Raw genomic sequence first — 23957 nt, forward strand, 5'->3', positions numbered from 1 at the left:
ATTCAAATAAAATGACAAAGCTTCGTTTTTGGGGTCATGTCTTCAAGGCGCCGACAGGAAGTGGTGCTGCATGCATCAGTCTTTTTACCTTCATGAGCAACCGCGTAGACATGTTGTGCGTATGCTGAACTTCTTTCGCACCGTACGTAGCCTCACGGCGCTAATTGGAGGTGCGGGGGAAGGACAACAATCAGTGTCGCCCTGATTTCGGTCTCACTGCCTGTGTCTTTGCTGGATTGGTTTTCCCGATTAGAACTCGGCTTCGTGGATAATTATCAACACGAGCTCAAAAATCATTCCTGAATAATAATCATTTCGATTTAAAGCTTTCGTGACCGCAGGGATTCATCTTCTTGGTTCTTTCTGTAAAGTCACGTAGAAGGGAAATAATAAAAGAATGAAAATAAAACATAATAAAGTAATATAATAAAATAATAGAAATATATTATATTATTATGTTTATTATGTTTTATTATTTCCCTTCTACGTGACTTTACCGAAAGAACCAAGAAGAATAATAATCATTGCCGATGGTCCGCAGCCTCTCCATGGACGTGTTGCGTATCGTTTTTGGGGCGACAGATCGGAAGCGCCATGCTGGCGGCGTCGGAGGAGAAGGCCCCCGAGCTGCCGGAGTCCGACGCACGGCTCTCCCAGCTGAGCACGGAGAAGGCCGAGGTGGCAGCCAAGGTGGAAGCTCAAGTTCACACACCTACTCCGTTCGGTTTTTTATTTTATTTCGTCAATTAGATGTCGATCCGCACGGTTTACGGAGAATACGGGGTGTCCGTCGTCGTGATTTGATTGGCGCACGTGGTGTTGATGTTTGCCGCATGAGCAGCGGTCGAAACGTGTCGGTGTACGCTGGCAACGACGCAGGAATGTAGCGGTACGGACGCGGCGTGGGGGGGGGGTCTGTGGCCATGCGTCGTTGACGTCTCTCGTGTCGCTGCTCGGCAGCTGGACGAGGAGAGGAGGCGGCGTCTCGGGGAGGTGGAAGGCAAACTGGAGCGCAAGTCCAGAAAGTATGCAGATCTGCAGGAAGAGTGCAACAGGTTAGTCCTCTCTCACCTTGGCTTTGGTTGACACGGCCTGCTTCCTGCTTCCTGCTTCCTGCATTGGGACGTTCACTGCGGGTTCGAGAGCAGATTGGCACGCGTTGAAACAGGAATTACGCAGTTCTAATTAACAGGATCGAAGAGCAAGGATTATCGTCCCGCCGCTAATCCTTGCTCTTTGATCGTTTATAATAATGAAAATCGTATTTATTCTTGATTTGAAGCTTTCGTGACTGCAGGAATCCATACTCTTTGGTTCTTTCAGTAAAGTCACGAAGGTAGAAGTAAAATAATATAAAATAAATTTTTATATTTTTTATAAAAAATAATTTTTTTTAATATTTTATTTTAGAAATAAAATTATATAAAATAAAATTTTCTCTTTTTTATAAAAAAGAATAATTTTATTTTATATTCTTTTATTTATATCTATGTGACTTTACTGAAAGAACCAAAGAGTATCGTATTTATGATCCCATTTTTAGATTATTATCATCAGCAATGATCATTCCGCTTCTGGATGAGAAGGACTCCCCAAGATGACGCCATGTCTCACGGCCCTGCGATGAAACTGTCATTGCACCACCGCCAACGCAGCATCACCAAATAATCCCTTTACTCAGATCATTCTATTTAGATTATCATCAAGGCTCTTATTCGTAGTAGTATTATTATTGCCGTATATTTATTCTAGGTACAAGATGTAGGGAAATGTAACGCTTTCCAGCTGCACAACTAATTAACTTGCCACATAAAACACTTGTTACATGTTTGTATATTCAGACCCGCAGACTTTATTTCAAGCCGGTAAGGCCCATTGAGCTAAGTGGCTTATTTACGTGGACGACCACAGCCCAAGACCATCGGCAGTGGCGGCATTTGCAGGAGATCGCATAGTCAAGTTCAAGTTTATTTATTAGGTACAGCCCTGTGAGCCATTCGGCTCTTGAATCGGGTACAACCGCAACAAACACAAAACAAAAACATGAACAAGAAAACATCTTAAAGTGACTATATGACTGAGTGCAAACAGAAAATCCAAGAAAAGACAGCAAAATATTGCAGAAAAAGCACCGCACACCAACGCTGTGTGCAAAAATCCCAGTGGGATGCAAGTCAAACAACAACAACCACAAGACAACTTAGATTAATTCTAGATTTGAAGCTTTCGTGACTGCAAGGATCCACACTCCCAGGCTCCCTCGGTAAAGTCACGTAGGTAAAAAATAAAAATAAAATTAATAGAAGTAATAATAGAAATAAAGTAGGAGGTGCACAGCGTTACATTCGTAGAGAGTCATAGATCTATATTGAGACTTGTAGACCACAGCTTACGGCGGTCGGCAGTGGCGGCAGTAGCAGGACATCGCAGGGAAGGGGATGTGCAAACCAACCAAAGTAAAAAACACAATTTACACGAAACCCACGCCAAAACGTATCGCAAAGAATAAACAGTGCTTAAAAAAAACAAATACAAAAAAGCGTCAGAAAATCTTGCCGCAGACCTGTGTAAATTAACCGTATGTATTGCTTCACGGACCCGCTGTCGTTTTAAACGGTGCGTGAGCTCAGTCTTTCCCAAGCTGCGCCCTGCGGGAACGCTGGTGGGAGGCTCCGCAAGTGGACCCGCGGGAACCATCGCAGAAGCCGATTCCCTTTCACGAAACGCAAGGTCGCTTTCCTCGAGCTTTAGCCCGCGATCAGGAGGGTTGACGGCTGTCGCCACGGGCGCCGAGGGGTTGGGGACCGCAGGTTTTGTGGCGCACGAGATCCCCGTGCGCCGTGCCGTGTGCCCGGCCGTGTTGGTAACAGCGGCGCGTGTGTTGGGGCGCAGGATGAAATTGCAGATGAAGGCGCTGAAGAAGGAGCGCGAGCAGGCGAGGCTGTCGCGGAGTGAGGGCGACAGGTTCCTCCTGCAGGCTGATGACCCCGGCAGACACGCGCAGGAAAAGGTGCGTGGCGGGGAGGGGGAGAGAGAGAAAGAGCCGCTTTCCTTTCATCACGTTGCATCGTTCACAGCAGACTTCCAGGATAAACACGCCCGTATTCGAGACCCAGACATCGCACCCTCCTGGCGTTAACGTTCCTCCTCCTCCTCTGCCTCGGAGTCACCGGCGGTTTAAACTGTGGCCACCGTCTTGTACTCCCGTGGGCTTGGATCTTTAATTTTCTATTTACGGAGGAGGAGATGTGCACGTCGGCCTGTTGATGTTCTGAAGCGGTTGACGGCGCCGCGGTGGCGAGATGTGAACTCCCTCGCCTGGTACGCAGGAGGTCGTGGGTTCGATCCCGACGACCCTGACGCCTGCTGCTGTATATTTGGAGTTGGAATGTGTCCTCCCCTTGGTCGCATGGGGTTTTCTCCGGGTCCTCCGTTTTTACTCTACGTTTAGAAACATGCATTTGGAGTATTTGGCTGCTATACATTTTCCACGCGATAAGCCACATTGTTGAGCCATCATTTGTGGCCGGGTCGCTTCTGAAAAAGAGCTACACAGCTCAGTGGGCCTTACCTGCTAAGATAAAAAAGAGTTAATAGTTTAGTTTATAGCATAGCAATGCATCAGCTCCTGCGAATATTGCGGGGCCGACCCATTGCGCTAGCCTCGTAGGTCAGCATCAGGACCTCATAGTCCGCTCGATGCTCCACTGCTAGCCAGTGCAGAGGCAAGAGAATGGGTGAGTTTGCGGCGTGCTTTTTCGGCGACGCTGCCGGCTTTGCTTTGCGCGACGAGCAGAGGCTGGAGGAGCTGACGAGGCAGCTGCAGGCCGCCCAGGACACGGCTCAGAGTTTGCAGCGCAGCAACCGCGAGCTGGAGGAGCAGCTACGACGCAGCAAGCGCCACCTTCAGGTGCCCGCCGGTGCCCCCTCTGTCGCGGACGTTGTTAGCGCGAATTTACGTTCGCTTACCTCCCTCCGATCAGCACGGTTGGCTACGTACGTACGAGGCTCGTTGTCAGGGGCGTCCTGCTAGGTTTTCGCAGGAGGTGGTGACGTTTGCTGTGTTTTTACACGTGAAGTTACTTGCGACGTTATTCATGACTGAACGTTTGTTTACCTCCGTTGAGTACGGTTGGCTACGTACGGTGCGGAAGAAGTTCAGCATCCATAGTAGAGGTTTTTTGTTTGGTTAGATCGCATAAATATAAATGTGTCGTTAAACCCTTCACCACCCGCCACAGACAATTAGTAAGGTTTTATCACGTGTACAAAACGTGCCAATTTATTACTAGGACAGCACTAACCGGCGTGTGTTGGATAATTACAACCAGCATCATCAGGCGACAGCCAGAATTGTGGAGAAATCCTCCTCCTGTTTCGGTGATATTTGTTTCGAAGTTCAACATACATACAGTACACACAAGACTCTTACTCGGGGGCGTCCCGCTAAGTTTCTTCGCAGGAGGTGGTGACGATTCCTCTGTTCTTACACGATAAATAACTTGCGAGTATTTTTTATTTACATTTGGTTAAAAATGTTAATAAACATTGGACTGCGACGCCCGGCAACACAAGTGGCGCCCTCCCCTTCTTCCGATTACGCCGCGGGATCTTTTTAACGTCAACTGCGGAGCGGACGACGTGCGGTTTTCAAACGTGGGGGGCAGTTTGGGTGGGGGGGGGGTGGTCCTGGCTTTTTACTCGCCCGTAACCGATTCCTTTTGTTCTGACGTGGACGTAATCAAGGTAATGGTGCCCTTTATTGAGAGAATAAATAATTTGATGCAAGATATCCGAATCAACGTCTTATGATGTTTATTCAAACCGAGTTCGTATTTCAAGAGCAATGGAAATCGTTCACAAAGTTACTTGTGATGGCATTGCAGTCTTTGTGATGGGATCCCATTGCATATTAGAGGCTTCGTCTGAAAACAATTCTCCCCGTTATTACTCCGCTGGATGCAATCGGTGTCTGAACCTGGCCTAGTCCTGCTCTCAGTTGACGTAGCTTGAAGTGAGTCAGCTGGTGCCGTGTGGCAGCTTCGGTATAGGGGGGGCGGAAGAGAAGCAAACTATGGTGTAGCACCACCTCGTGATAAAGCAATTCAATTGGAGATTGTGCCAGGCAATCGGCAGCCCCTCCTCTGTGGTTCCTGATGTGAACTTTTCAGGCGTCCGTCACCATCCGTCACCATCCGTAATCTGGTATCAGTTCGACGCCGCCCCGCGGCTTCCCTTGAACTCCCCCCCCCCCCCCGCTCCCCCCACCTCACCGGACGCTGACGCCAGCCGATGTCTCCGCTACAGAAGCAGCAGCTGAGCGGCAGCGTGGCGACGCAGGCGGAGCTGGAGCGTCACAAGCGGGAGCTGCACGAGCTGGCCCGGACGGAGCTCGCGACGAAGCTGCAGGAGGTCAACGCGTTCCTGCAGGTGCGCACTCGGGCGGCCTCCTCCCGCGCGCTCGGCAGCCTCACACCGCCAATTTGTTCGCCAACGCGAACTTTTTTGATAACAATGTGTTCGCTCAGCGACCATTCCCCTGTTGTAGGTTCAGCAAATGTCAATTTATGCATTGATTAACCGTGTTTCTGTTAATATTATGTGTTCGTAATGTTGTTAGTATCTGTATGTATTAATATCGCTTGTTTAAATATTATAAAGTACGTTTTTGTGGTGAAAAAGGGGGTAACTTTCGATGCTATTGGAACGAATTAAGCCTTTAAAGTGTATTTCCTATACTCGCTTAATGACCAAATCACTTAACGATCGGTTTATAGGAACCATTTACCGTCGTTCAGAGGGGTTCTACTGTATATCTTTTTTCTCTTTTCAGGCCACAGTGTTATTGCCGAATGTGTTGTATGTAATGTCCGTTGAACTTCTATCGCACCGTACGTAGCCAACCGTGCCAGGGGGAAGGATAATAAACTAAATGCAAAAAGCAGTTTTAAAGAAATTCGTAACAGTCTAGATATAAAAGTGCGTAGCTCCAGTGGCTTCCTAATATCGGAAGGAAGAGCGTTCCAGACGGCCGCAGAAGCGCATCTGAAAGCAAGAAATCTGTAAGGGATGTCGAGAGCGCACGTTGAAGTCCGGCGCACGAATCGTAACGACCCCTCGTCGGCCTGGCCGACTTGCAGAGCCAGGCGGTGTCCCAGGAGACGTTGGAGGGCCTGAGGTCGATGAATGAGTTGCACCTGAAGCGGCTGATGGAGCAGAAGCTGCAGGAGGTGGAGGCGGAGGTGGAGAGGCTGAGGAGCAACGCCGAGGAGAGCCAAAGGGTGACGGAGCAATTGCAGGCCGAGTTGAAGCGCTACACCAGCCTCTACCAAGAAGAGCTCAGCTGCAGGAAGGCCCTCTCTGCCAAGCTCGAGAGGTGAGAGAGACGCACGGCTCGCGTGAACGTCGGTACGATTTTGGTATGAGAGTACAAAGCAGCCCGGATTCATCGTTGATTTCTTGGGGGTTAGGCCATGTCGTGATTTGGCCAAATTTTAATGCTCATAACCCTCCGCTTTCCTCCGCCAAACAATTAGATTGTCACGTCTGCGAGCGTTTGACGTGCGGCGCTTGTTATTGTTTGAGCCCACCGGTAAGTTGAGGGGAAATGGTCTCATGGCGCTTCATTTGCACGAGTCTACCCGGGTTTGCCAAGACGACAAAGCGATACAAATTAAGTGCGGCAACGAAGCAAGTATAAATCACGGCGACAGTGCCGCGTGAGAAATCAAAATATTGCCAAAACCTAAATAATTTTTGAAATCATAAATTCCATTTAGCGCAAGTCACCTGGGTAAGAGAGGTGGAGTCTGATATTTTTTTTGTCAATTTAACCTTTTTCAAGGAACTGAATAATTTGCATGCATGATCTCTACTTGACATTTTTTTTTTTAAAGTCAACCCCTCGCTCGGACGTTAAAAGCCGCGCGCCGCATTCACCCGAGTTCCGTGTGTGCCGCAGTGCGAACGAGAGGCTGGCAGACATGAGCGCGCAGCTGGGGAGCGAGCGGCAGAGAAGCTCTCAGCTGATGAGCGGTCGCCTGCTGGACAACACGGCGCTCGCCACGCTGCTGCCCATTGCCACCACCGGCCTCCGTCAACCTCAGGGCCTCCTTCACCAACCTCAGGGCCTCTACCACCAACCTCACGGCCGCTCTCCTGGCCTCTCTCAGAGCCTCCTCTCGCACCCCGCAGACAGCCAGAACTCTGGGACTTTCAAGCATGCCTACCACACCAAGGTGAGTGCCCAGAAGCCGGGTGTACACCTACCCTGTGGGTACAAACACAGACAAAGTTCACCCGTGCAGCCTTTAACAGACTGTTGGGGCGAGTGCTGTTAGCGAGCACCTGTGAAGGCCGGAACAGTACACGAGGGGGAGTACCACGCCCGACTGCCTTTGTCTCCCAAGTGGCGATGTTAACACACCGCACCAGGTACTCGTGAGGCTGAGTCGGCTTAGGGGAGGCCCAGGAACGGTTAAAATATTCGTCACTGGTGATGGCCGTGAATGGGAATCGAACCCGAGTTGCCAGGTTCGTAGTGCAGCGCGCTCAGCGCTGCGCCGCACTACCGCTCCCCATTCTGTGGGTACAGTGCACGCACGACTGTAGGAATTCACCGCTGCGATGTTTCAAGTGGGGGGAGGTAGTCTCCACAGCGTCTCGCTTTTCATTTGTCAGATTAAGTCCCATCGTGATTATATCTGCGTTAATAATGATAATGATTTGTTTTTGGGGGCCACCCCACCCCGTCCTCCTTCACGCCGTGGCATTGCGTTGCTTTGCACACGATAAGCGACTTGCGTCACATCTCATCTCAAGACATTTCAAATGGGCACCCCCGGAGGCAGCTGTCCCTGCACTGCACAAGGTGGCTGGGCACCTGGCTGCGTATAATCCCAAATGAGCAATTTGCGGGGATTTTTTTGGGGGGAATTTGACCAACTAGGACCGTGATGCCGACGCATTCGTTTGAAATGACGTCAGTGCACCGGTGAAGCGGACGGCGCATCTTTTGCACGGCGAATGCACCCGGAGAAAGAACCAGGGTGGCCTGCCGGATTTTGAGCCGCGAATCTCTGCCAACGCCGCTCCTCCTCGTGCCGCGCCACCGTGCCGATTAAAAGGTCTCTACTGCCACGATGTCCCCCCCCCCCCCCCCCCGGTGAATAGTCCACTTGAGCGACGTGGCATCTGTCCTGTGTTCCAGATGCAGCAGGAGATGGACAGAATCATTTCTCGAGAGTTGTGCCAAGGTAGGAGCAAGCAATTGCATAAACTGTTTATTTTGACATCGTCCTGTGCCTTTTTTTTTTTTTACGTGATAATGGTAACCGAGTATATCACACTATCGAAGTCAGAGAACTTCACCGAGTCCACGTTAACCGGTGTGGTAGTTTGAGAATGGAGCAAACAACCACATGGCGGTCAGGTGACTCCATATGGAACTACTGGACAAGTGTAAACAATGGTAGCGCATTTTTATAACATTCTTGAGAACTATACAGCTTTTGATGGACTATCTGCGCGCTGTTATTTGATACACTGACTAGCTCTGCCCACGAATTTGCGTGGGATACACTGCCGGGTTGGACGGTGGATGGTGTTAGACGCTCGAACTACTCGACTCCACGCTGTGGGATGCGGGTGATGTCATCACGCGGATATGCGTGGTCACGTAATCACCGAGCATTGCCTTCCCGCGTGCCAGCCAGCCAGCCGGCCAGCCAGCAAAACTTTATAAAAATAATACAGTCTGATAATATTCGGGGAGTGCGGACGGGGGCTCAGGAGTGTGATGTCACTCTGCCAACCGCGTGTAGATGGGCGTAGAGCAGTCGTACCTCTGCGAGGTCACGATAGTTGAAACACCGCGGGAAAGACCCGACCTCACACAAGCGTATGGCCACGACTCCTAAATTGCAGCCAACTGCACAGACCATGGCATCAACATCATCATCACCGCCGTCGTTGTGTGTTGCAGCCCATGCAGAGCTGGACGGGGCATCCCAACGATTCTCTCCGCTGGGGGCGGCTGGCGACCCTTGGGAGCGAGACCCCGTCGCCCGAGCCACCAGCCAGTACGTGGACGTGCTGGTTGATCGCCATCGCATCTGAGCCAGGGGCACAAGCGGCCCAAAGCGCTGTCCCACGTCACAACAACCCCAACGCGTTTCGGCTACGTTTTCTACGGCACGTTCGCTTTTGTTTTGTTTTTTACAGGAGTGCGGTGATAGTGTCGTAGCTCCAAAGAGGTACATAACGCTCGTACGCGGACTACAATGCGAGGTGGTCTACCCTCGCCGATTTGTGACCCCGATCTGAAGGGAGAATGTGAGTGAATAATGATGATAATAGGTCTCTGCGAGCTTTCTAAAAATGTCGCCGATGGGTGAACAAATCCTAACTTGCCCTCCGCCGCCATTATCGGGATGCTGAACACGGGGGGTCTTGGCATTCACGCTCATGTGGTTGCTTGCGCACAGTGCAGTATGTATCTATATTACTTTATAGAACAATGTTTCAAATCGTAGGGACCAGCAGAAGAGACGTTGCTTTCCAATATCGTTCTTTTCTATTTCCTTTCCAACAATGCAATGTGTTTGTTACCTCAAATGGCGTCGTGTGCATCCCGTTTGGGTAATCTTGAGATTTTTCCGTGCAGTCGTCTGCTTATAATCAAAATGTTTATGCACAATATCTGTTTTTAACGCTATAGTTGTATTTAAATGAACCGCGCAAAGTCATCAAATGTCAAAAGTGGTTTCCTGCTCAAGTTTACAAATCTGGTGGTGGACACTCCACATTCCTACGACGGGTCGAGTCGATCCGCGGGATAACCACTTGTCAAAAAATGTCCCACAAACTGATGTTCACCCTGAAGGGATGAACTGAATCCTCAACCCGGACTTGAACTCCCACACATTCCAACGGCTGTGAAAGTCTCCTAAACGCTTGCTTACTTGTCAGTCGCCCGCCATACTCGCTGCTTGCTCCAACAACCACACGTGGTTGCGTCACAGCCAATGGTGGACACGCACGTGACCTGTAACCCATCACCGTGGAGGTAGCGAGGGTTTGGCGGACAGTCGGATGGCGTGAAACGGCCCCTCCATGTGGACATCGAGGTGGTGCCATACCCCGGCTCACCGGGAGAAGGGGCTGTACGGCAAACGTGGACTCCACCCGTTCCGTCCGTGATGAATATCATCTGTCCGTTTGGTACGGGATCTTGTGTTGCCTCCTCGCCATGCGTGGATTTTCTCCGGGTGCTGCGGTCTTCTTCCACCCGTAAACGCTCATTAATTTGTCGATAAGACCTTCGTATGTAGAGGACTGCAGAGCTCGGATGGGAATGTGGCGCTGGCTGCTGCTGCTGCCCTTCCCACTCCGCGGTTCGTGCTGGTGTCTCCGAGTCGTTCTCTCTCTCTCTTCCAGAGTAAGTGAATACTGCGTTACAAGTTGGCATTGTTTTTATTTTTCCCTTTGCACTGTGTTACTTTGAACGTTTTTTTTTAATGGTCGGTTATTCCTGGACTGCCGATCGGTGCGGCGTACCACAGTGCTTTGGGACTTTGAGTCGTTGGCACTCACTCTGCCCACAAATGGTCAACATTAAGATCGATCCGCGGTGACGATTGATAACATTGAACTATCATTCCGATGAAACACTCCGCTTTAAGCCCGAAAAGTCCGGCTGGCATGATCCGTTGCTAACACGGTGGAATTTGGGACGGATGAGTTGGTTGACCCCAAATGTTTAATCGTCTTGGAAGTTTTCCGATTTGTTTCCAGGGAAACGACACTGGTACTGAACACTATAGGGTGCCATACAGAGTGGTCTGACATGTATGCGAATCACATTCTTGGAACCTAATGGTGAAATGTGTTAAAAGTGGGTTTTCAAAGTCGCCTACACTCAGTGTGTTAATCACACCAAGCTTTAGCCGTCCACGTGGCGCTCATACTTGAGACAAGTTTTTACAGCTCACCTGTTCGAAGCCCCACTTTTTTTTCTGGATTTGATGATTTTTACACTAATGTTATCGTTGGAGACGCATTCAAAGTGTGCGAGAGAAAGTTATTGAAACGTTGGGTTAAATTGTCGTGCAGGGAAACAATGCGCATAAAGTATTAGCCAATCCCTTTAAGTTTACACAATAAAATATCCCACATTTGTTTTAAAAGACATGCCGACTCTGTGTGGATGTGAGCTACAAGGCTGTATTTTCGCGACGGATTTTATTTAAACCTCGACATTTAAAATTGCTTCTTTAAAGAAATTAAAGCAGCAGTGGCAAACACGCCAAGCGCTGTGATCCACGGAGAAGGCTCAGACCAACCACCGGGATTTAATCCCTGTGTAGAGAAGTTCCGGAGACGCAGGTAAGTTAAGGGCTTCCGCCAGGGTTTATTAAAGCTGTTACAATATTACACAGCAGGGTACACAACTCCCAGGGGCTAGGGGTCCTACTCTGAGTCCGGGTCCCTGCCGGCTAGCTCCGGTTTCTCTCTCGTGTCGGATCGTGGATTCTGCCAACTCCACCGAGCGGAGAGAGAAGCACCTCTACGGCTACCACCGGCTTCTCCCCAGACTCACCACTCGATCCCTCTCTCTACCCCTGGTTCCCTCTTCACCCTGCTTACTCTACCTGCTTCCACAGTGGCCCCGCTTACATCACGGGGTCTCCCTTAAGTGCCCTAGGAGACGTGACGTCATCGCACTGAACGGCACACCTGACGTCACGTCCCCATTTTACTCCTCTACACCTGTAAGGTACCAGAGCCGTCTATTGGTACAAGTTAATGCTTTTTGTAAAATTTATTCTTAGTCCGGGATTTGTAGCTTTTCCATCAGCCAAAATGCGAATTGTGTGCTGCTTTTATGATTTTGTTTTTGTTCCGATTTGCGCTGAAGTTCCCAGAACATCTTTTGCGATCCGTCGCTTGGATCGCGATCCAGTGATAGGCGACTGCCGCTTTAAACGGCGTTAATGCATTTTGTCTGCTGCGGTGTGCAATGTGCAATACTGCAGGCGTCTTTATTAATAGAGTTTGGAGGTTCAAACGGAGACGAGAGTTCTCTTTGAATCACTAAACCTGTGGAGTCAATATTCGTGAACAGGTCCACCGACACAACACTGGTGGTGGCTATGCACGTAGCCTGTAATTCAACACTGGAGGCATCGAGTATTGGTGAATCACACAGATGCTGTGAAGCCCCCTTCCCGTTGGGCGTCACAGAAGGTGCCATACTCTGGCTCGCCAGGAGAAGGTGGGACAGCAAAGTGCTGATGAATATCACCTGTCCCCCTTTTGTACGGGATCGAGTGTTGCCCCCTCACACGCGTTGGTTTTCTTCGGTTGCTCCGGTTTTCTCCCACATGGAACACCTTCATATATAGAGAACCACAGAGCTTGGGGGAGCAGGGGGGATTGTCACTGGCTCACCGCGTGCCTGTCTTTGCAATCGTTTTATTTTTATTATTTTATTATTTCCCTTCTACGTGACTTTACCGAAAGAACCGAGAAGATGAATCCCTGCAGTCACGAAAGCTTTAAATCGAAAAGTGATTTTTTTTAAATTTGTATCGTGGTAAGCGCGTGCAAGCCCGGTGCAAAGCCGCCGATGGTTTCACAACAACCGCAGGGAGAGGGGGACGGACATGCGGCGCTTGAGAGCTTCACGCAATTGGGGGATTTCACTTTTATTTTCAACGCTTGTAGGCTTTCGCGACCCAACATTTACAATTCGTAGTCAGTTTATTTTGCGTAAGATTGTCGTGTAGGTAGAATGCCGCAGTTTTACTCTCCCAACACCCAACGGAGCCGGCTACATTTTTCTTCAGTCATCGTACGCAGCGCTTATACTTGCAATGAACACGTGGTTCTGTGATGGTGGTGCGCGGTGATGGTGGAAACGATGACGTTATACCTCCGCGGCGATCTGATACAAACGAAATGAATTATCTATTGTGAAAAATACAGCTTAAAAAAATAAACATCAAAAGAGACGATGACGACGACTTGCGACCATTTGGTCGTGATGTTTTATTTTATTGTCAGTTAAGACTGAATGAGGTTCTATTGGTTCTATTTCATAAATACACACATTTCTGCTTTGCCTAACACCCACGTTACAACTATGAACGGCATATAAATGTACGCGCGACTTCCGTAAAATCGTATACGTATCTTTGCTTACTTTATATAAAAAAAAAGGAATAGTATAGTGTGTGAAACACGCTGGCGTGGCAGTTAAATTAAGAAGGCTCATTGGCCGAAACCTCACCTAACATTTATTTAATTTGCTGGGTACGGAGGGGGGGATGGCGGTGTAATTGACGAATCTGTCGCGTCTGTTGGAGACGTCACAGACGGGCCGATGCGAAGGGAGTGTGGGTCACGTGGGCCACGTGGTCTTGTGTCGCCTCCTGTCCACCGCTCCCCTCCTCCCCCCCAGGCCGTGATAGCCGGAGTGGGAGAGTGGGAGATGCGCCTGCGTTGTTGCGTCGATTCACGCGCGCCATGTGCCGTGACCGCCCCCTCGTAGACGCCAGGGCACGCGCGCGTTCGACGCGTGTTTGGCGAGCACGTGCTCGTCACGTGCGCGCGTGGTGAGCACGTGGTCTGCCACACCAGGGGTTCGTCGCGCGTGCGCGGTGAGGACGTGTTCACGTGGAGGACGGCGCCGCCATGCAGCAGGAGCCGGAGCGGTCAGTGGCTCCGTCGACGGAGACGTCGCCTCCGAGCTGCAGAGTCATCGCCTTCGTCTCCGCGATGTCCGCAGCCAGCACCTGCCTGAGCAGCGTCACGCGCAGCAGCAGCGTCATCACACCACGTGGCGTCACGTCACGTAGAATCATCACACCACAGCAGCAGCGTCATCACACCACGTGGCGTCGCGTCACGTAGAATCATCACTCACGCAGCAGCGTCATCACACACGTGGCATCACACCACGTAGAATCATCACTCACGCAGCAGCATTATCATCACACACGTGACATCATGTCACGTAGCATCATTACACACGCAGCAGCGTCATCACCCACGTGGCATCACGTCACGTAGCATCATCACACACAGCAGCGTCATCACACCACGTGGCATCACGTCACGTAGCATCATCACACGCGCAGCAGCAGTGTCATCACACACGCGGCACACCACACATGCAGCACACCAAAGACAAAGATCCCCCTGATAGCCTTAACAGACTGTTGGTCGGAACGGTATACGAGGGGAGTGGGTGACCAGCGTCACGCTCGACCGCCTTTGTCTCTCCAGGGGAGGGTGGGGCTGGGTGGGAGGGGTGGGACTGGGTGGGGAGGGGCTGGTCACCCCGTGGTGCCCTTATAAAACTCAACGTTTAACCTACTCACGCTGGCTTGTGCCCGCCCCCTCAGTCGGACATATTTGCGGAATACGCCACGCCGCCGTTGACCCTGGCCATTGACCGAGCAACCCAACGTTCCTACCAGCTCCCTCCGCAGGAATGTGTTTCTGTTGATGTTATGCACATCTTGTTCGTATCAGAAGGCGTAATCCTCACTTGGCAAGCAACTCCACCGCGTCTTGGACATTCGTGCCCTGCTTTGCACTCGTCTCGATGTAGATCGCATTGTATTCCTGCGGACACAATTTCACAGTCGTAGAATCATCAGGCTCCACGGTGGCGAAATCTGAACTACCACGCCTGGTACACAGGATGTCGTGGGTTTTATCCCGAATACATTCCCTGTAGAGGCAAGTCGGTGAACTTCAAGCAATCGTAGTACGACTACAATCAAGTTACAGAACAAAACTATTCAACATATCGGAGTGGTTCTAGATTTGAAGCTTTCGTGACTGCAAGAATTCATATTCCTAGGTTTTTTCGGTAAAGTCACGTAGGTAAAAAATTCAAATTAATAAAAGTAAAATAAAAATAAAATAAAAATCACGACGTTTCGGAGGCAGCACAAGCTTCCGTCTTATTTGTATTTAACTTTTATTAATTTTAATTTTTTACCTACGTGACTTTACCGAAAAAACCTAGGAATATATCGGAGTGGCTACCGTCCCAAAATGTCAACATTCAAGGACGACGTGAAATGCGAGCGAAGTTTCCCTGCCGACTTAACGATGAGCTTGGGACGACTCGTGCAACGTTCCCGGGGCCCGCAGAGTTTGGGCAGCAGATAAATTGAGGGATTGTCGCCCTCCCGTGAGCTTCGCGATCGGTTGATCGCTCGAACGAAGACGGTCAATGGTACGGACAATGGTGGAACTTTCCCGATATGCGACGGCTAAGCTATAATGGCACCTGCCAGAACACGAATTTGTGTACGGTCACTGTATCGCACCTATAAGGGGCCGTCCATAAATGACGTCACGCGATTTTGGACGATTTTTTACCCCCCCCCCCTCGTCACACGGCGTCACAAAAAGTCAGACCCCCCCCCTCAAATATGACGTCACAAAGCTCTGCCCCCCCCCCCCCCAAAAAAAAAAAACATGCTTCAAATCGTATTCTTGGTTCTTTCGGTAAAGTCACGTAGAAGCAAAACAATAAATTATAATACCGAAAGAACCAAGAATATGAATCCCTGCAGTCATGAAAGCTTTAAATCGAAATTTAAATGCTTCAAATCGCTTTAAACTATTGTCATTGTAGTGCGTATTTAATGTGGCGCTGCGCTCTGATGTTGTAGGAGAAAACATTTATTACCAAGTATATTTAATTAAGTAGAACGTGTTGTCTATATTCATTTAAAGTTGTGCATTTTGATGTGACGTCACATTTCTCACCCCCCCCCACTCGTCACACATCGTCACAAACATCTGACCCCCCCCCCCCCCCCAGGTGCTTTAAAATGACTCACCCTACATTGCTTGCGGGAACTAATACATTGACATAATCCATCAATTTCGATTTAAAGCTTTCGTGACTGCAGGGATTCATCTTCTTGGTTCTTTAATAAAATAAAACATAATAAAATAAAAATGTTTTATTTTTATTATTTTATTATTTCCCTTCTACGTGACTTTACCGAAAGATAATTATTTTATAATGTTTTATTTTTATTATTTCCCTCTACGTGACTTTACCGAAAGAACCAAGAAGATAATCCATCAAGGTCCTTAAGATATTCTGATCTCCAACTGCTCAGCACTCCAAGGTCTACAGGTTGCGCTCATTTTGGCGATCGGCCTTTTGTCCGCGTGGCACCCAGGCAGGCTACGGAACGCCTCGCCACTTGAAATCGGGGCAATCGGTGTCGGTAGATACATATACAAGTCAGCTTTGACAACGCATCTCTTACAAGTGGCCTTTTTTCTCTAGTTTGGTCGGTTGCCCCCTGGCTCTGTTTTTGTTTCCTGCTTTCCATGCATTGCACATTGGGATTCTAGGATGGAATTCGCATTGTACATGCGAATCATTATGATTATTGCACACTTTCAGGTGGTCTTCTGGGGCCGTCTGGAATGCTCTCCCTCTCCGATATCAGGAGTACACTTGAGCTAAGCACATCTAAATAATCATCTCGATGGAAAACTCATTTCTTTGGAGCCATACTCTTAGGTTTTTTCGGTAAAGTCACGTAGGTAAAAATAAATAATAAAAATAAAAATAATAGAAATAATCATAGAAATAAAATTATTATAAATTATTTTATAATAAAAAAATGTTGTAAAAATGTAATAATAAAAATATAAATAAAATTATTATTACAAATAATTTTGTTTCTATTATTTTTATAATTATTTATTTTTACCTACGCGACTTTACCGAAACAACGAGTATGAATCCTTGCAGTCACGAAAGCCTCACATCTAGAATCTTTGTAGCCGCTTTCTGCGTTCAGTTTTTCCTTCCCCCGCGCGCCTCCGACTAGTGCGTCCGCCCACGTACGGCGCGAGAGAAGCTCTCCGTCCGTACCTTGGCCAGGCGTTTCCCGTCCTCCGGCATGACGCACTTCTTGCCGTACTTGACGCACGTGTCGCGCATGTCGATTTTGTTCCCCACCAGCACGGTGGGCAGCTTCCGCCCAGCAGCGTCCTGAGGATGACCACAATCGGCACGTTGCTCCGTCGCTCCGCTCGTCCGCGGAGGTTCGTCCGCTTCGACTCAAGCGGTCTCCCGCAGCTTACTGGGGTACCCCTGATGGTTCAATGAGCCACTCTGTCTACAGGAAAGCCACCCATACGGATGCTTACCTAAAACCGGATTCCCACCACCATCCATCCCAGAAGAATTCCCTCATCAAGACTCTACACCATAGAGCCCAATGCATCTCCGACCAGGAACACATTGCCAGTGAACTCAAGATGAATCCCCGCAGTCACGAAAGCTTTAAATCGAAATGTAGGCCTCCCGCAGGTCGATGCCGCGGCGTGTATCGGCCGTGACGGTACGCCCGCCTCGTGGTGGACGCCAAGGAGATATTCACACGCCCCGCGACGTGATTGCGCTAGGGGAGGAGGACCGTTGCGTGTCCGCGTCGCGCTCCAAATTGTCCAAAATTTTACTAAAAAAAAAAATTTGAGCTTCGAATTTGCTCAGTTGGGATTATGCAGAGGGAAATGTTGGCCCTCACACCAAAACAACTTTGCAGGACCCTCCTGGGTAAACAAGCCGAAACATTGACAATGATACGGCAGGTCTGGCCATGTTCGGTGCGTATGAACGCAGTGTGTTTTTGTTAATTATCGCCGATACAAACGCTGATTATGAATAATATTGGTCGCGACAGCCTACGTGTTAAATTTTATAATGGTGTCAGTTTTGTACCAGTTGAAAGGGTAAAAATCTATTACTAAACCAAAGAGTTGTAAAAAAAATCATAATTTTTAGAGGCGAGCGAGGGATTGGGAGCCAGCGGAGGCCGGGAGGAGAAAGTCGCCGCGTGATTTTAGGAACGGCGCCGCGGGGTTTTCGTACCTCCACGGCGAGCAGCCACTCTCGCACGTTGAGGAAGGACCCCTCGTGGGTGCAGTCGAACACGAGCAGGACTCCGTCGGCCCTGCGGAAGTACGTCTGGGCGATGCTGCGGAACCTGCGGGACGGGGGAACGCGTCGCGGTGGTCAGCGAAGACCTCAACAACCGCGCACCACCAAGCTTTGTGGTGGTGGTGATGGTGGTGGCGGTGGTGGTGGTGGCGGTGGCGGCGGCGGCGGTGGCGGTGGTGGTGGCGGTGGTGGTGGCGGCGGTGGCGGCGGTGGCGGCGGCGGCGGCGGTGGCGGTGGTGGTGGCGGTGGTGGTGGCGGCGGCGGCGGTGGCGGCGGTGGTGGTGGTGGCGGTGGTGGTGGTGGCGGTGGCGGCGGTGGCGGCGGCGGCGGCGGTGGCGGTGGTGGTGGCGGTGGTGGTGGCGGCGGCGGCGGCGGTGGTGGTGGTGGCGGCGGTGGCGGCGGCGGTGGTAGCGATGGTGGTGGCGGCGGCGATGGTGGTGGTGGTGGTGGTAGCGGCGGTGGCGGTGGTGGCGGCGGTAGCGATGGTGGTGGTGGTGGCGATGGTGGTGGTGGCGGTGGTGGCGGTGGTGGTGGTGGCGGTGGTGGCGGTGGTGGTGGGTTGCCAACTCTCCTCCCGGCAGCATTGGCCGGGAGTCTCTTACTCCGCGGAATTGGCATCGATCGATCGATCTCACACCGGTGGCCACTGAAAGCAATCGGGGAGATTTTGATCCAAGATATTTTAATAAGATAAATTAACACCCCCCCCTACCCACACACCCCCCGAATAGCTTCAGTCAGAGATGGCAACCCTCCCTCGGGGTTGAGCGGTGACCACCACGACGCGAGATTCCATTTTTGGGCGGTCAGGCCACGTAATTATCGGGCCAAATTTGTGTCGAGAAACCCTCCGCCACCCGACGACGCAGCCAAAACTTCCCCGCGCCTCCGATTTGCACGTTTGGCTACGTACGGTGCGAAAGACGTTCAACGTACACACGTACGCACGTACAGACTTAATCAAATCGTCTGGTAGCGAGGAGAAAGCCTCACGGTAGCTCCTCGTGACAGCCACTCGATGTCAACAACAGCAGCGTGGTGAGCACACTTTCTGATTCTCCACTGCCCTCCCACTCTCTCTCTCCCACTCTCTCTCCCACTCTCCCTCCCACTCTCTCCCACTCTTTCTCTCTCTCACTCTCTCTCTCCCACACTCTCCCACTCTCTCTCCCACTCTCCCTCCCACTCTCTCCCACTCTTTCTCTCTCTCACTCTCTCTCTCCCACACTCTCCCACTCTCTCCCACTCTTTCTCTCTCTCACTCTCTCTCTCCCACACTCTCCCACTCTCTCCCACTCTCTTCCACCCTCCCACTCTCCCACTCTTCCCCACTCTCTCACACTCTCTCTCCCACACCCTCCCACTCTCTCTCACTCTCTCCCACTCTCTCCCACACTCTCCCACACTCTCTCTCCCACACTCTCCCACTCACTCCGACACTCTCCCATTCTCTCCCACTCTCCCATCCTTCCCATTCCCTTCCACACTCTCCCACTCACTCCCACCCTCCCACTCTCTCCCACTCTCTCCCACTCACTCCCGGACTCTCCACGGTGACACAGCCACTGCCAGGAGACGAGAGCCGTGCTCTTGGTCAAGCCTCTCTGACTTTGTTTACGTGGTCTTGAAGCCCTCTTCAAACTCTGTTCAATCCATAACATACACACGTGTGTGTATATATCACCAGATATAAATACACACATACACGTGGTAGTATATATATGCCACTAATTAGTCACATGGCTTTATATATACGATAATTATTCACATGCTTTTCCAAACACGCTGCTAATCACATATATACGCTGATAATTTTTCTGCTAATTATTCACATGTTATATATAAAAAAAACCGCTGTACGTACAATGCCATGTTAATAATTAGCGGTGGTTTTTTCTCTTTCTGAATTGCCATGCGCGCGAATCTCGCCGACTGGCAGGGCGCTCACCGTTCTTGCCCAGCGGTGTCCCACAACTGCAGAGTCAGCTGCCTCTCGTTGATAGTCAACGTCTTCACGTGAGTATCCACCCCTGCGTCACACACACAGTGACACACACAGTGACACACACACACACAGTCACACACACAGTCACACAGTCACACACACAGTCACACACAGACACACACACAGACACACACACACACAGTCAGTCACAGACACACACAGACACACACACAGTCACACACACACAGTCACACACACACAGTCAAACACACACACTTACACACACACAGTCACACACACACACTTACACACACACAGTCACACACACACACACTTACACACACAATCACAAAAAAAGCTGTATAACTCTTCGGATTCCTCCTGCAGTACAGAGACATCATATTTTGAACCGGGGGGGAGGGGGGGGGAGTCATTGAATCGTCACCCAGCGTGGAGCTCATGGTGGCACGGAACTCGTTGCGGCAAAGTCGCATCATGAGGCTGGTCTTGCCCACGCTCGCGTCGCCCATGAACATCAGCTTGTACATGCGGTCCGAGAACTCTCCCATCCTGCACTCTGCACAAAGACGGAAGATCTTACACCCCCCCACCCACCCACGTGTTCGCCTGCTCACAGAACTTGATTCGAAGCTTTCGTGACCGCAGGAATCCATTCTATCTGTATTCTTAGGTGTTTTCGGTAAAGTCACGTAGGTAAAACATCAAAATTAATAAAAATAATAAAATAAAATAAAGATCACGACGTTTTTATTTTATTTTATTATTTTTTATTAATTTTGATGTTTTACCTACGTGACTTTACCGAAAACACCTAAGAATATGATTCCTTGCAGTCACGAAAGCTTCAAGTCTACCATTCTATCTGGTTATTTAGGTAAAGTCTGCGTGACTTTACCGAAAGAGCCAGAGAATATGCGCACAGACTGTTTGGGGTCAGGCTGCTCTAAGCGAATGCCGCACTAAGCGAACTTGGTACTGAGGCCGGTACAATACACGAGGGGGTGGGGGGGTGGGTGTCGATTGGCCAGCAGAGGCCGCCTTTGTCTCTCCCCAGTGCGCACGTTTACACAGCCGCACAGGCAGCGCGTGAACTCGTTTAAGGCCGAGTCAACCTTAAGGAGGCCCAGGAACCGGGTTTTAGACATCGCTCACTGATACCGGTCGTGTATCACAGTTCGGCGTAAAAATGCGCTGCAGTGAATCATATCTGCAGCGGTGACGTCACTGCAGCGGTGACCCCTCGTGACCCCTCGCTGCAGCAGTGACCCCTCGCTACAGCGATGACGTCACTGCAGCGGTGACCCCTCACTGCAGCGGTGACTTCACTGCAGCGGTGACCCCTCGTGACCCCTCGCTGCAGCAGTGACCCCTCGCTACAGCGATGACGTCACTGCAGCGGTGACCCCTCACTGCAGCGGTGACGTCACTGCAGCGGTGACCCCTCGTGACCCCTCGCTGCAGCAGTGACCCCTCGCTACAACGATGACGTCACTGCAGCGGTGACCCCTCACTGCAGCGGTGACTTCACTGCAGCGGTGACCCCTCGTGACCCCTCACTGCAGCAGTGACCCCTCGCTACAGCGATGACGTCACTGCAGCGGTGACCCCTCACTGCAGCGGTGACTTCACTGCAGCGGTGACCCCTCGTGACCCCTCGCTGCAGCAGTAACCCCTCACTGCAGCGGTGAAACACAGCGGTAGCGGTAGCCCATCGCTGCAGCAGCAGCGACACATCGCTGTGTGTGTAACAACGCCGTGTGGAGTGTGAGGTGTGAAGTGAGTCACTCACCGCAGTGACGGTGTCCAACTCTCAGCTGTCCAAATCCGACGGGTGCGAAACTCTGGGAGCTGTAGCCCGGGCAGTTGAGTAACTCAGGCAGTTGAGTAGCTCAGGTAGTTGAGTAACTCAGGTAGTTGAGTTTCAGATGTAGTTGAGTAGCCCAGGCAGTTGAGTAACTCAGGTAGTTGAGTTTCAGATGTAGTTGAGTAGCCCAGGCAGTTGAGTAACTCAGGTAGTTGAGTTTCAGATATAGTTGAGTAGCCCAGGCAGTTGAGTAACTCAGATAGTTGAGTTTCAGATGTAGTTGAGTAGCCCAGGCAGTTGAGTAACTCAGGTAGTTGAGTTTCAGATATAGTTGAGTAGCCCAGGCAGTTGAGTAACTCAGATAGTTGAGTTTCAGATGTAGTTGAGTAGCCCAGGCAGTTGAGTAACTCAGATAGTTGAGTTTCAGATGTAGTTGAGTAGCCCAGGCAGTTGAGTAACTCAGGTAGTTGAGTTTCAGATGTAGTTGAGTAGCCCAGGCAGTTGAGTAACTCAGGTAGTTGAGTTTCAGATATAGTTGAGTAGCCCAGGCAGTTGAGTAACTCAGATAGTTGAGTTTCAGATGTAGTTGAGTAGCCCAGGCAGTTGAGTAACTCAGATAGTTGAGTTTCAGATGTAGTTGAGTAGCCCAGGCAGTTGAGTAACTCAGGTAGTTGAGTTTCAGATGTAGTTGAGTAGCCCAGGCAGTTGAGTAACTCAGGTAGTTGAGTTTCAGATATAGTTGAGTAGCCCAGGCAGTTGAGTAACTCAGATAGTTGAGTTTCAGATGTAGTTGAGTAGCCCAGGCAGTTGAGTAACTCAGATAGTTGAGTTTCAGATGTAGTTGAGTAGCCCAGGCAGTTGAGTAACTCAGATAGTTGAGTTTCAGATGTAGTTGAGTAGCCCAGGCAGTTGAGTAACTCAGGTAGTTGAGTTTCAGATATAGTTGAGTAGCCCAGGCAGTTGAGTAACTCAGATAGTTGAGTTTCAGATGTAGTTGAGTAGCCCAGGCAGTTGAGTAACTCAGATAGTTGAGTTTCAGATGTAGTTGAGTAGCCCAGGCAGTTGAGTAACTCAGGTAGTTGAGTTTCAGATGTAGTTGAGTAGCCCAGGCAGTTGAGTAACTCAGATAGTTGAGTAACTCAGGTAGTTGAGTTTCAGATGCAGTCGAGTAACTCAGGTAGTTGAGTTTCAGATATAGTTGAGTAGCCCAGGCAGTTGAGTAACTCAGATAGTTGAGTTTCAGATGTAGTTGAGTAGCCCAGGCAGTTGAGTAACTCAGGTAGTTGAGTTTCAGATGTAGTTGAGTAGCCCAGGCAGTTGAGTAACTCAGATAGTTGAGTAACTCAGGTAGTTGAGTTTCAGATGCAGTCGAGTAACTCAGGTAGTTGAGAGCCCCGGGTAGTTGAGTAACTCAGAGGTAGCTGAGAGCCCCGGGGTCTCCGCTGTGGTCCGTGCCTCGTCAATATCCCCGTGCCGATCCGTGCAACTCGCTGATCAGCCTCCTGGTCTCGTGCAGTGGTGGCAGGGAGCGCTGCTCACTGATAACGCCGCACGAGCCGTGCAGCGTCGTCTGAGGATGCCTCGCGAATTGACAGCGGAGAGTCGTGGCGATTGTGATGTGTGGTGGTGGTGGTGGTCATCGCTCTCCTCCGCCCTAGGTAAGGGGCCCTGTGTGCTGTGTGTGCTGTGTGCGTGTGTGCTGTGTGTGTCGTGGTGATATCAAGCTGGGGGCTCTCCGTCTCTCCGCGTGTCTTCTCCGTTTGTTGTTGTCCACGCGAAGCGTTGAGTGCGGTGAGCGCAGCACGTGGCAAGATCCGGCTTCATGCGTTCCCACTCCTCCCACTCAGAGACTCCCAGACCCCCCTTCCCCCACACTCAATACAATCGCAGATCGCTACCCACGTCCTGATCGACAGAATGTTTTTGTTAACTAAACTATAGTTTTTTTTCATTCTTAACAATGTAGCGATATATTTTGATTTTAAATCGCTGTCCGTGGTGCTAACTTTAAGAAGAAAAAAAACGCCACTTTTTTCAAATTGTCTTGCTGTGGGTTTCACACCTGATGATGATTGCTTGTGTTGCAATCGAAACGTCGTGAGAATTGTGTTGTTTTATATTTTTATTATTTTATTGTTTCCTTTATACGTGACTTTATAGAAAGAACCAAGATTATCATGTAGCGATAGTTA

General features: G+C 50.2%; 2 protein-coding genes across 8 annotated transcripts in view; one reads left to right on the plus strand and one right to left on the minus strand.

Moving 5' to 3' along the window:
• Window positions 1-12947, plus strand: part of LOC133355387 (ankyrin repeat domain-containing protein 26-like) — a 69694-nt gene extending 56747 nt beyond the window's left edge. For 4 of the 7 annotated variants that reach the window (XM_061572647.1, XM_061572645.1, XM_061572649.1 and 1 more), the window contains exons 31-39: window positions 583-690; window positions 961-1055; window positions 2893-3010; window positions 3797-3910; window positions 5308-5430; window positions 6141-6376; window positions 6962-7238; window positions 8210-8255; window positions 8984-12946. In XM_061572647.1, the coding sequence (XP_061428631.1) occupies window positions 583-690; window positions 961-1055; window positions 2893-3010; window positions 3797-3910; window positions 5308-5430; window positions 6141-6376; window positions 6962-7238; window positions 8210-8255; window positions 8984-9117 (1251 nt within the window). In that variant the 3' untranslated portion in view covers window positions 9118-12946. Of the gene's footprint in view, window positions 1-582; window positions 691-960; window positions 1056-2892; window positions 3011-3796; window positions 3911-5307; window positions 5431-6140; window positions 6377-6961; window positions 7239-8209; window positions 8256-8983 lie in introns of all 7 variants that reach the window. The other 3 variants (XM_061572648.1, XM_061572650.1, XM_061572651.1) reach the window with 2 other exon arrangements.
• A 101-nt stretch (window positions 12948-13048) lies between these two features.
• On the minus strand, window positions 13049-22059 carry LOC133355395 (ras and EF-hand domain-containing protein-like). The gene is made up of 7 exons (XM_061572668.1): window positions 21751-22059; window positions 20386-20517; window positions 19944-20025; window positions 17927-18041; window positions 16925-17044; window positions 14555-14631; window positions 13049-13800 (listed from the first exon to the last, which is right to left on the minus strand). Exons 2-7 carry the CDS (start codon window positions 20507-20509, stop codon window positions 13674-13676), a joined length of 645 nt encoding a protein of 214 aa, XP_061428652.1. The 5' UTR covers window positions 20510-20517; window positions 21751-22059; the 3' UTR covers window positions 13049-13673.
• Between the last annotated feature and the right edge of the window lie 1898 nt (window positions 22060-23957).

Source organism: Lethenteron reissneri, chromosome 51, assembly GCF_015708825.2.
Source record: "Lethenteron reissneri isolate LAM-NWPU_2019-01 chromosome 51, ASM1570882v1, whole genome shotgun sequence".
Taxonomy (NCBI): Eukaryota; Metazoa; Chordata; class Hyperoartia; order Petromyzontiformes; family Petromyzontidae; genus Lethenteron; species Lethenteron reissneri.

What these genes read in the sequence shown, in the direction of transcription:
- LOC133355395 (XM_061572668.1), bottom strand. Translation starts at nt 20,509, where the DNA reads ATGGGAGAGTTCTCGGACCGCATGTACAAGCTGATGTTCATGGGCGAC. An exon ending in AGTGGCTGCTCGCCGTGGAG is followed by an intron (nt 17,045 to 17,926) that starts GTACGAAAACCC and finishes GGTCATCCTCAG; the next exon opens with GACGCTGCTGGGCGGAAGCT. An exon ending in GCGGTGGAGTTGCTTGCCAA is followed by an intron (nt 13,801 to 14,554) that starts GTGAGGATTACG and finishes GACGCTGCTCAG; the next exon opens with GCAGGTGCTGGCTGCGGACA.